General features: G+C 39.7%; 1 protein-coding gene across 2 annotated transcripts in view; it reads left to right on the forward strand.

The window, feature by feature from the left end:
- Positions 1 to 12,334, forward strand: part of LOC131980683 (rho GTPase-activating protein 29-like) — a 33,102-nt gene extending 20,768 nt beyond the window's left edge. For both annotated transcript variants that reach the window (XM_059344968.1, XM_059344969.1), the window contains 15 exons: positions 605 to 669; positions 806 to 916; positions 1,492 to 1,572; positions 1,994 to 2,161; positions 2,468 to 2,605; positions 3,324 to 3,511; positions 4,991 to 5,160; positions 5,532 to 5,666; positions 6,193 to 6,291; positions 7,347 to 7,510; positions 7,891 to 8,079; positions 8,215 to 8,352; positions 8,638 to 8,870; positions 9,282 to 9,582; positions 10,423 to 12,334. In XM_059344968.1, the coding sequence (XP_059200951.1) occupies positions 605 to 669; positions 806 to 916; positions 1,492 to 1,572; positions 1,994 to 2,161; positions 2,468 to 2,605; positions 3,324 to 3,511; positions 4,991 to 5,160; positions 5,532 to 5,666; positions 6,193 to 6,291; positions 7,347 to 7,510; positions 7,891 to 8,079; positions 8,215 to 8,352; positions 8,638 to 8,870; positions 9,282 to 9,582; positions 10,423 to 11,574 (3,332 nt within the window). In that variant the 3' untranslated portion in view covers positions 11,575 to 12,334. The remainder of the gene's footprint in view (positions 1 to 604; positions 670 to 805; positions 917 to 1,491; positions 1,573 to 1,993; positions 2,162 to 2,467; positions 2,606 to 3,323; positions 3,512 to 4,990; positions 5,161 to 5,531; positions 5,667 to 6,192; positions 6,292 to 7,346; positions 7,511 to 7,890; positions 8,080 to 8,214; positions 8,353 to 8,637; positions 8,871 to 9,281; positions 9,583 to 10,422) is intronic.
- Positions 12,335 to 12,751: the final 417 nt, after the last annotated feature.

Below are 12,751 nucleotides of genomic sequence, written 5' to 3' on the forward strand. Positions count from 1 at the left end.
TGCAGATATGTATTCATTTGGAACCTGTGTTTATTTTGGAGTCTGGGCATTGGTCCATTGATAGTGATATCGTACTAATTTCATTCAGACATACAGTCATGGAAAAAATTATTAGACCATTGTTTTCTTCATTTTCTTGTTCATAATGCCTGTTACAACTAAAGGTACATTTGTTTGGACAAATATACTGGTAACAACAAAAAGGCTCATAAGAGTTTAAGAGCTGATATCTAGACATTTTCTATGATTTTGTTGATAACCTAAATCATTATCAAAAAAGCATGGAAAATGGTTAGATATCAGCTCTTAAATTAAACTCCTAAGAGCTATTTTTGTTGTTATCATTATATTTGTCCAAACAAATGTACCTTTTAGTTGTACCAGGCATTAAATGAACAAGAAAGCAAGGAGAAAATAAGGGAGGTCTAATATTTTTTTCCATGACTGTATCTAAGAAAAAACTGTAATGTAATAACCAGAATTTGTTCCAATATGTGAAATCTGTGTTTGCTTTGGGCCAGCATTATGCAATGACTATGTCTGTCACAATATATTTAAATAATTCTAAAGAATAATTAGTTTTGTATGACTATTTTTCTTTCAGATATTGAGTATGCAAAAAGTTATGCCAAAATGGCTGAGTCTGCAATGACACTGGCCAGTCAACAGGTAACCAAAGAGCCTTTTTTATATGAGTTTTATTCAATATGTGTAATTCATTTACAACTGTTACCTCATCTTTATTTGAGTAAATCATTAGGAAATTGGGATTCAGATATTAATATCTTCATTTCATTTGTCCAAGGACTACATGCCATTCAGTGATATCTACGTTTCCACATTCAAGAACGACATTGAATACAAACAGCTGCTTATTCAAACTGCAATTGCTCTTCAGACGAATAAATTCATACAGGTAAGGCTGGTAAGAAGAAGTAAACTGTAGCCCACATAGAGCACTTGAGACTGTTACGTTGTCTGACTTCAAACCAGTTGCGTGTACTCAAAAGTTTCGTTTGTTGAATTCCTTTCAGCATTTCACAGGCAATGACTGTCTCATGGAACAGAGACATAATCTGTCCTTTGACAGTGATGCACATAAAGAGTGCACAAAAATAAAAGCCCTATATTAAATTGCCTTGGCTGGGAAAACGCACAATCATGATTGTGCCTCCTGTGGAAATGTAGCAGTCTTAATTCAAAACTTTTAACATGATGAAGCCACATTCAAGTCATTAAATTGTTCATTTTGTTGTCTTGTCCTCAGTCTGTTCTTGCGCCATTTTGGGCCTTGTCAATTCCAGTAAAAATCTTTTAAACACCCAAAACTTCTAGCACTTGAAGTCAGAAAGGCTTCTTGCAATCCACTCCGCAGCAATACTGTTATACTGTGCTGCATCTCAGGGATTAAGCTTTTGAAAACAAACTTGCTTAGAAAAAGTCCTTTGAAATTGTGTACCTCAGGGTAATTGTTTTTTTTTGTTATTTTAGCCTCTTCTGGCACGTAAAAATGAACTTGACAAGTTGAGGAAAGACATCAAGGAGCAGTGGCAGAGGGAGCAAAAGAAAATGGTACGTAATATTTTGATGCACACTATTAGATTCACACTGTTAGACAAAGCACCATTCCAGTAAATGTTACAATGCTGTCAGACAGCCAGGAGATTGTCACATATGTAAATGTCAGTCTAGCTAAAAATCATGGAAAACCATTCATAGAAAGCAAAAACTAATTTTTGGTTTGCTCAATCAGTAACATGTAAGAATATGCTTTTTGGATGGTAATTAAAAAATGATTTATTCTCTCTCTGTTTGTTTCATAATTTAACTATTTCTCAATGCCTTGGCTGTTCAAAAATGTTACTGTGTCACTTCACATGCAAGATTAATCAAGCACAAAGGCGTGCCTGATCGTAGTCATGATAAGTGCCGCACACCTATGTCACATTTTAGTCACATGGGCTCTTGTGGTTGATCTGTGTGGTTTTGGCAGCAAGAGGCAGATACAACCTTGCGAAAGGCACGAGTGCTGAAAGCCCAGAGGAGAGAGGAGTACCAGAAAGCCCACTCATCTACCAACCGCTCCCAGGAGGAGCAGTCTAATGCTGGGAGCAAACAGCTGGAGAAGAAGAGGAAGCTGGAAGAGGAGGCTCTGCAGAAGGTAGGGTAGCAGAAGATACAAGTGGCAAAATAATCGATATGATAAATGGGATCTTCTAATAACTCCAAAACATTTTACAGCCTACACAGGGCACCCAATAGGTGGGGCTTACCATACTAGGACAGTTTATACATTTGCATGTACTTGTGCTCCAGTAGTTACCATGACACATTGTTAATTATCAGAATCTGTCTTTACAGCAGTGTATTGCAGTTGAACTTCTGCACACTCATTGTACATTGTACTAGCAATTTAGCGTTTTGTCCACGTTCTCACACTATTCTTTGTTTCCATTGTTGTGGTCAGGCAGAGGAGGCCCAGGACCAGTACCAGAGCTGTTTGGATGACGCAGGCGTCAAGAGGATGGATCTGGCTAACGCCAAGAGCACCATCCTCACACAAATAAGAGAGATGGTGTTCCAGTGTGACCTCACACTCAAAGCTGTGAGTGGACAGACCATAATATTAGCAGTCATCTGACAAGCCAATTAACATTAATTTTTAGTGTTTTTATACAAATATCTGTGCAGTGCATGATAAAAAAAAAATAGAAGCCATAGAGACTGGACTAAAACTAGTCCAGTCTAGTATTTTAATAGGACTAACTCTAAACAAGTTTTCTATAATGAATTTGAATATACAGTACATACAATTTATATGATCAAAAAGTAAAGACAGCTGTTGGGCCAAAAGACTGATGTGCTTCTTTAGTGTGCTTCTTGTGTTTGACAACTTTGGGGCTCAATATACTTAATTTATTTATATCAAATTTTAAGATTGTATTCAAGTTAAAAAATGTGCTTGTTTTAGCCTTGTTTGAGGCTTTTTTAGGCCATATCAATGCCATATATTCACATACCAAGCCTTGGAACATGCACTGTACACGTTTTTAAAATTTACAGTGGTTAATCTAATTGTGTTTGTAGAATTGAGTACTGAGTTCAGAAATCTATCAAGTACTTAAACCAAATACTTGGTTGTTTATGTTAAATAGGAAGGACAAAAACGAGAGTCCATGAAAGAATGTTTGTCTGTCTGTTTGGCTTTATTCCATTTATCTACTTATAATCACTTGAGTACTTAATTGCCCATTCTTTTCATTCTGTAAGTGAGTCATTCACTCACACTGATTACTGACACATTCATCATTTTCATTCTTCAGGTGACAGTGAACTGGTTTCAGATGCAGCAGGCGCAGACTGTGTCGCTCCCTGCCCATTATCAGGCCCTAAGCGAGAGTGCCAAGTTGTACGAACCGGGTGAATGCTACGCCGAGTTTGTCCGGAACCTGCCCAAAAATCTGCCTAAAGAGCGAGTGCACTTAGACTCCACCTCCTCTGACAATACCAGGTACCAAGGACTGTGGATACACACTCAGATTCTGGAAATGGTCTCTGTATTTCATTCACCTTTAATGCTGTTAGCTTTAAATTACTTGGCTATGAATGAGAATGTTGGCATTATTAAATTCTTTAAAACAGAACATTAACACTTCAAATAAGTCAGTGATTAGCTTGTGAAATCTGCTTACTTCATTCCTTTATTACAGTTTATTTTAGTTTAAACACAGTCCTCATGGAGCAGACTGTTGCACATGAGGCCATAATATAAAACAGTCTGTGTTAAATGAGCCAAGCTGAGCTCATAACTTCAGAATTAAAGGTTGCTTCGGATTAAACTTCAGTTTTAGAAGGAGAGTTTTTCAAAACGTCTTCAAGCAGCTGCTGGCCTTTTAAAAGTTCTTCATAGCCTAGTTCTTCTTTCAGTAAAGGTAACAGTGAGTCAGAGTGGGAGGAAGCGAGAGAGAGAGAACCAAGGAGAGACAGAATGCGTGTTGAATTTGTTGCCCTTCCTCAGGAAATATCTGTGGCGCAGGCTGAAAGCAGCAGGGGAGATTGTGAGCGTGAGAGTTTGGCTCTGGGTTGGAGCTGTCCCTAAGACTCTACCTAGATTGTCAAAGCACTGCTTCCCCTACACACACACACACACACACACACACACACACACACACACACACACACACACTCTCATTACCACTAAGAAAATAAGCAATGCTTCACTTCCATGGTACTAAAGTAATGGTAAGATTAATGATGTTGTTGCAGCTCTATTAGGTACAGTGAAGCGTAAATCAAAAGTGTTGACACTGATTAAAAAACACTTTGTGGTTGAGAATGTAAATTTAGTGCTTGGGGCCAGTTTATACTTCCATTATTGTGAAGCCATTGGGATTTTCTTACGTGACATTGGTTGCAGCGGTCTGCTGGCTGGTCTAATTTCAGTTTCTGTTCCTAATCCACTCTTTCAGTCTTAGTAAAGAACATGTTGCATCACTGAAGTTGGTCATAACTAATAAAACAAAGCATTGTTTGACTTCATGGCTTTTATCAACATCTGTTTTGTCTGTTACAGATAGAAACATACGCCATGTAATTCAAATGAATACATCCTAAAAGTGTGTTATAAAAAAATTACATAAACAACTAAAGTACTCTCAATCATACAGTTTTCAGTTGATACAAATTTGGCATAAAAGATTGAAATGTGTCATGCTTGCTTATTCATACCACACTACTCCAAGTAGTAAATAATGCATGGTGTCTCTGTGGTGGGTGTTGGCAAAAAAGATTATACACCAGACAATTCAATCTAAAAATCCCAGTGCCAGGAGGAGTGACGGTTGAGTCTCTGGTGTTGAACAATAATCTTGTCAAATCCTCAAAGATACACATTGTGTAATATAATAATACTGAGCTTTGGGACAATAGGAATCTTTGTTGCTGGTAAATCCATCACACGTAATGTCAAATACTGACTTTATTTCCCCAGGTTTGTGTTCAACAAAAGGTCAGTGGGCAGCACTCATTCCTCCCACGGCAACCTGTCGCAGGCATCCATCACCTCCTGTGATGTGCTGAGTGGAGACGAAGTGGACAATCACCTACTCCGGCCTGCAAAGATCAGCGAGCGCAGGTCCAACAGCAGCACGGACATACAAGGTGCTTACAGAGTTCTTAAGGGTAGTAATGTGAACTCAACGGATCACAAGCCAAACAAAGATGGCCTTTGTACTAACAAGTTCTATGTCTACCAGCTGACTTTGGATTCCTACTTAAGTATTGCTTTACAAAAGCCTTTCGGGGACTTGCCCTGTGTTCTGAGTCATGGAAATGTGTCAGGATTAAAATCAAAACAGTTGCGTGCTGCTTACTCGTCATAAGTCTAGAATATGTGTGTGACCGCTTGTCTCTGAAAATAGCTGAAACTTACGCTAAGAATATCAGTAAACGGGGAAGCTGCCATTCAGCTGTGTTTTTCTTTGTTGTTATTCAGTTAGTGAGTGACTGGTGGTCTGTATGTTCTTTTGCAGCACTGAGGAGCCAGGCCACACTGAGAGCCTGGGCCTCCAGTAGTCAGGGGAGCCAGGGCGGGATGTGCAGTGACTCGGAGAGCGCAGGAGGCAGCAGCGAATCCAGGTCCATGGACTCACCCACCGCCAGTCCAGGTAAGAACATTTTACAGAAGACTTTTTTTATTTGACACATGGAAATAATGAATAAATACATGGGACCAAAAAAAGGAAACATTTGCGCAAATGAGATCATAACAGAAATACACCTGAATCATTTCACTGAAATGATAATAAAAACATCTTTTAAGACTGAAGATAAAAACACAAAACAGCTTGATTTGCATATCAAAATCACAACGTGCAAAGGAATGATTAAGGTGCTAATTTGCTCTTCTTATAATTACATTATAGTTATTTTATTTTTAGTTAGACTTCCTCTTTGTACACCAGACCCACGCACTACTCATCTCTTCCCTCTACAGCTGCAGCTACTTGCCGCACTGTGCTAATCTATGACATATTCAACACTAAATGTACACATGTAGAGCACTATAACTTATCTGTCCTCTGTACTGCAATGGGATATTGTCCCTGTGTCAATCTGTGGTAAAACTGTATTTGTACAATCAGCCACTGGACATTTTTTGAACAAATTCCTGACTTTTATATGTATGTGCAGGTGACTTTAAACGACGGCTGCCGAGGACTCCCTCTACTGGGACCATGTCTTCTGCTGATGACCTGGATGAGAGAGAGCCACCATCGCCCTCAGACAATGGTAAAGTGTGTGTGTGTTTAATGTGTCCCCTTCTCCTCAGCCAGATGCATATGTGTATACCAATTTTGGGCTTGTATGTGCAGTGACATAGCCAATGTGTGTTCATTTATGTGACAGGGAAGTTAAATAAGGGAGGGAGAAATGGTGAGATACTACTGCACAATTCATATAGTGCTTTTTTATGGGCCTGACTCTGTGCGTGGGTTTCGCTTGCATCAAATGTTTTTACACTTCACAGAGCTGCACAGATTGAGGTCATGTTAGTTTTGGCGTATGGCCTCAGGTCACATTTCCTGTATCTATGCGAGGCTCGCCCAGTCTGTATGTGTTTATAGTCTCATTGAGATTTGAAGCTGCAAACCACCTTTCTTTTATTCCATGTTATTTAAAAAATAAAGAATTAAAAAAAAGACATGTTATTGTGTGCATATTAAGGGAGTACAATTCTGAATAAAATATTAGCGCTCTGTATTTTTATTTTTATTTTGCAGAATATGACTTTAACTAATTTTATAGGCCAAGAAGTATTTTGTTATTTCATCATGTGATTTAGCACTGATGACTGTTCTGTTTATTTTATCCTAATTATCAGATCTTAATTTAATCTTTTCAGTTGTGAATTCTGAATTTTCTGAACTGGGCCGTGAATTAATGTGTTAACAACTGGGTTTCCCTTGGTGCAGGTCCAACTACTGGAAGATTTTAATGTCCTGGTGAAATACGAGTAGTTTCAGTCAAATATTATCTCTGAATCAGAATCTGTGGAAAAACTGAGGGAATTATTGTCACCAGTGAGATATTAAAATGTCGGACTTCAATAGATTTTCCCAGTCATAAACTAGTAACGACCGGATTACAGGAATCCCGTCGAACAACCAGGAAATGAAAACTATTCCAAGTATTTATGTAGTGATGTGACATCAACAAAGACTGGTCACTTCTCTAATCACCCTCACAGGGGTTCAGTTTTTTTTTTTGCTGCTTTGGACAAACAGGAACTCAGCATGAAGTCACCTGTCTAGTAAGTTCCCCTCATCAGCCGCTCTGATTTTCAGGTTTGGCAGAGATGGTGACAGAGACAGCCAGTTCTCCGGGTCCCTTCCGAAACGCTCAGATGTCCAAAGCTGCTCAAACCCATAAGCTACGAAAACTACGAGCCCCATCTAAGTGCAGAGAGTGTGACAGTTTGGTGGTTTTCCATGGCGCTGAGTGTGAGGAGGTACAGTACACATAATCCTTCTTAAACTTAAGAAATGATAGTATTTTTTGTTTATGTAAAGAATATATTAGCAGGACATTTTATTTTTTGCTTTAATCATATAGCAGCCCAAGTTTCTCATACATAGCAACAATTGGAAATAACCATTTAACAACTTTCAGATGAATGCAGTAGAAATGGTAACATAGCAGGTGTAGCTACTATGTGTTGCCAGTTGGCTGCAGACTTGTATTTTGAGGGACAGATACGATGCTAAGAGACAAAACAAAAAGAAACCAAATTAGTTTTTATTTGTTAGAATTTGTTTTAATCTAACTATTAACCAGTGAGCCACGTTGTATTTCATAATTCAACTGTCTCTGTCTACTTTCCTTTGCCAGTGCTCCCTGGCCTGCCATAAGAAGTGTCTAGAGACGCTGGCTATCCAGTGTGGCCATAAAAAGCTCCAAGGCAGACTACACCTGTTTGGTATAGACTTTGCTCAGGCAGCAAAGAACAGCCCAGATGGTATCCCTTTCATCATCAAGAAATGCACATCTGAGATTGAAAGTCGAGCCCTCAACATCAAGGTAACACTCGATATCTTAGATTGCTCTTTCAAACCATTCACACTGGAAATATATTTTTATATTCTGCATATGTCATGATAATGCATCAAAGTAGAAGTATTACTACTAATTTGTGTACCTGTTTTTCCTTCAAAGGGGATTTATCGTGTGAATGGTGCCAAATCGCGCGTAGAGAAGCTTTGTCAAGCATTTGAAAATGGGAAGGATCTGGTTGAGCTTTCTGACCTCTCACCTCACGACATCAGCAACGTCCTCAAACTCTACCTGAGACAGGTGGGTCTGACATTCTTACTGAACAGTTAACAGGTTTATGTTAAATAATACATTGTTAGATATTTTGGCAAGTATTGCACAGTTTCATTTCTGGGTCACTTTAACAAAGCTGTATTTTAAAGATGCCTTCACTGTTCTTCAATGCTTAAACTTGGGATTTAGTTCATTTTTTGGGTTATTTTACTCTTTTATTTATACATTTAATTTAACATTAATGCCCTGGTTTCACAACTGTTTCCACTGCTAACAACACAAAACACATCACTGTTTCCCTTCTCTGTACAGTTACCAGAGCCACTGATCTTGTATCGATACTACAATGACATTATCGGCTTGGCCAAAGAGTGCCAGAGAGTGCTTGTGGAGGAGGCTGATAAACCCCAGAGCACCCAGACAGGAGAGAAAGGGGGGGCAAGCGTCCAGCTCAACAGAGTCATTTTCAAAATCAGAGATCTTCTCCACCAGCTGCCTACAGCCAACTACAGGACCCTGCGCTTCCTCATAGCTCACCTGAACAGGTAAAGGCTATTAACAAACACCCAGAGCGCAGTCTATTGTATGGATTTCTGTGTGTGCGAAAACACTGATACACAGACTTCCTCATAAGACTCAAAGGGAAACAGAGACTTCCCTATAGCACAGAAGAAGTAGTGGAAAGTACATAAAACTCGTGCTCTATTCATAGTTTCATTTTTAAACCTTACACCCACACCAATACTTCTTTAAATATAAATATTCTGTGCTTATGTCCTTTATATTTACATTTGGGGATTTTAAAGCCTAGATTCTGGTCTTGTTAATTGTTCTTTTAGGAGTAATTGTAGAGACAATGAAACAAAGATATATTTACAATGCTGATAAAATACTTGAAAAATAGCTGAAATATGTCTTTTATAAATTAAACTCATCATCACTCTTTACTACCACAGAGTGACTGAACAGGCAGAGGAGAACAAGATGACTGCGAGTAACCTGGGCATCATCTTTGGCCCCACACTGGTCAAGCCGAGACAGACGGACGCCGAGGTGTCCCTGTCCTCCCTGGTAGACTACCCGTACCAGGCGCTGATGGTGGAGCTGCTGGTGCGACACTTCCAAAAGATCTTTGACATATCGCTTCTGTCTGGTTCTGACATCACCTCGTCTGGCCAGGCGTCCCCCAGACTCACCCCCCAAGAGAAGGTGCAGCGGCTCAGCAGACACTCCGCCTCCCTGATGGACATCAAAGAGGTGTGGAGGGATTTAAGTGTTGTTCTCAAATCATATTGTACAGAAAGGGAGTATGAGAAATGTAAAAAGATGTATGAAGCCTTTTATGGCTCCATGTGGGAGCCATGTGAAGTCTGAGAAATCAACTGTTCATCAATCATCGATTAGAGTTTGAAAAAAAAATTGATACATGTTCCATTATCAATTCTGCTTATTGGTCCTGTTTCTTTATTTAATCTTGGTTGGTATTTTTATGGAAAAAAAGTAGGCCTAAACTGTCTTTCAGCAACAAGGCAACAGGGTATATACCCTCTGTAACAGACGCACTGCTTGACTGGAAAGCAGCGGCATTCATGTGCAGAGTGTCAAATACATGACATTCCTTGAATTTTACCCTATGTTCTGTAGAAAGATGTTTCACCATAGTGATGGCGTTTCCACTCTTACTTGAATCATCATTTGACAGACATTAGAAGCAGCACTGTTGTCCACTTTCTGCATGAAATGTTTTCAAACTTCAGCACGTAGATACATAAGTTTGACGTCATTGTTTTGCATTGTGCCATTGTGAGAAAGACATGCCGGCACTGATAAAAGGAATTGATTCGTTTGCAGACATTTTTGGAACCAGTTCTTGTTGTTATGGTCTTGTGAGAAATGTAGGCGGCATGTTAGGAATGTGTGAAATATAAATGTTTATATCTCTGGTTCTGCTGCATTTAGTTTGATTCTTTTTTTAAATTATGTAAGTTATATTTTTGCAATGATATGTACTTATGTACATTTAAAGTATTAAAGCAAAGTTAACTTAATTGGTTTCTTACAGAGATTATAATCTAATTGTTTATTATCTTCCTTCAGAGTGCCAGAGTGTACAAAAGATACTCATCAGTGATCCCATCCTCACACATCATGGATGAGGTTCAGGAGGTCCAGCCAGGAACAGACAGGACAGAGGTCTCAGCTCTGGACAGACTCAATGGGATCCAGACATCAAGTGAAGAAGTCCAGAGGTCTACCTTAGTGTTTGGCCGTCCCAGCACCACCATCCCCTCCACCACCACCGTGGCACCAAAGGTCCAGCTACGCACCCATCGCCCCAGACATGTATCTCGACCGATCAGCATGCCGCTGGAGCGCTTGCCCGCCCCCGCCCAGATCAGCGAGAGGAATTATCGCAACACTGCTGCTAAAGTTGATACAAGCTCAGCTGAGCGGGAGTCTGTCTCTGAAACCATACAGGAGATACCGGAGCCGGAAAAGGCTCGCCAAAGTGGCTCATCGAGAGTTAGCACCTATTACATCACTCCTTTCATCGACACACAGACGATGCAGAGAAGAACGTGGGACAGGAAGTACAAGCACTATGATGTCACACCCAGGACTGCTATGATTGTGGCCAACCTGCCACCAGCCAGCTCTGGAGTACAACCTGTAAAGGCAACAATGCCTGTCACTGTGAGCACAGCGCTAACCACAGCCACTACCACGAGTAGTGTGAGCACCATGTTCTCCAGCAACCCCTACACCGTGTCAGTCAAGCCTGGCTGGACTTCTAAAAGGGAAAATGACACAAATAATCCAGTCAGTGAGTCCAGCAGCTCACCAAAACTTCCGCTAACACTCAGGGCACCGAGAACTCTGCAGCCTCCCCCTGGAACTTTCTACAAGCCCCCTGTTTCCATTAACAGCAGAGCTAGGACGCTTCCAAACTGGACTACAACTGTTACTACCGTCACCACCACCTCATCGCTCGCCCCCACCAACCCCGCCCAGGTAGTCACCACGTCCCCTGCCCTTACAAGCCCCCCACAGAAACGGCTCCAAACACAGGACTCCACCGACAGCGCCATTGACCCCGGGGTCTCGACCTCTGCTACCCTTTCGCCCCCACAGTCCCCACCCCCCAGCAGCCCTGACGACCTCAGCCCCAGTGAGGCGAAACCCGTCTACCAAAGACTGCGACCTCGACGGCTGCAGGAGCTTGAACACAGAGAGGCCCATTTTGTCTGACGCCAAAAAAAACCCCACATTTTATCTGTAAATCTTAATGTATCTGTGCCATAGTGTATACTGGGAATAAAACATTTTTTATCATACAAGCTAGGCGAAAATGGAGTCCTGTGAAAATAAACCATGAAAGTGTTATAAGTACTAATATATTGTATTTTACATGTTCAATGTCAAATGTGGTTGGTTTCCCAAACATTCAAAACAAGAAAATACGTGTGATGCCAACATCGAATGTTTAGTATCACATTTTAAAATAACAAATACATACTTTTTTATGTCAAAGAATATTTGCCAACCACAAATTGACATCTGTCTGTAAAGAATTATAAGTCTATCATTTTCTTTGTTTCAATTGAACCTTTAAGTTCATGTACAATGTTTGATTTGTTATGAAATTATATTTTATTGTAATCACACAATGCACTTAACGCAGGTTCAAATTCTAATGTTGCCTTTATTGTTAAAAATGTCCTTAATTTTGTATTTTATTCCACAAGGAACGGATGGAAGTATTTTTAACATGAGGTTATCAGTTTTAAAGAGTTCAACATTTTTACCTTTTAAATTTGTCCTTTGTTGCCTGTGATTGGTACATCTTTTCTCAGTATGTAAACCATATGTATCTGTTTACGTTTTTTATATCCATTCATACATACTGCATGTTCGTCACAGTCGTTTTGTCTCATCGCATTATTGTGACTATACAGAAGAAAAAATGACATGCAACAGTGCTTGCTGCAAATTAAAAATGTAGTTGTTACTTCTGTTCCACTTGAGTTTTTCTGTTTCTTTTTTTAGACTTCCCTTCAGCGCCTCAGAGAACCAGGATTATATTGTTTGTATGTTTGCTTCATGTGTGTTATTTATGCTACAGAACAAATCACTGTGTCCCTTTTTTAAATTGCAGCCTTTTCTGTTTTTCAAACATGTATGTGATCAGATTTGTGGCTGTATTCATGCTCTACTGGACAAATTAGAGAAAAAGACAAGCAGATCTAGTCCTGCAACTGCTGATTATTTTAGTCATTTATTATTTTCTTAATTCAGTGTTTGTTAAAAAATTATCAAAAAAAAGTGAAGTAATAATACTATGGAAATAACCCACACACTCACACTTCCCTAGAGCCTTACGTATGGAAGTGCATTTCCACCATTGTGATTTAAAAAAAAAAAGGAT

This window comes from Centropristis striata, chromosome 11, assembly GCF_030273125.1.
Source record: "Centropristis striata isolate RG_2023a ecotype Rhode Island chromosome 11, C.striata_1.0, whole genome shotgun sequence".
Classification (NCBI taxonomy): domain Eukaryota; kingdom Metazoa; phylum Chordata; class Actinopteri; order Perciformes; family Serranidae; genus Centropristis; species Centropristis striata.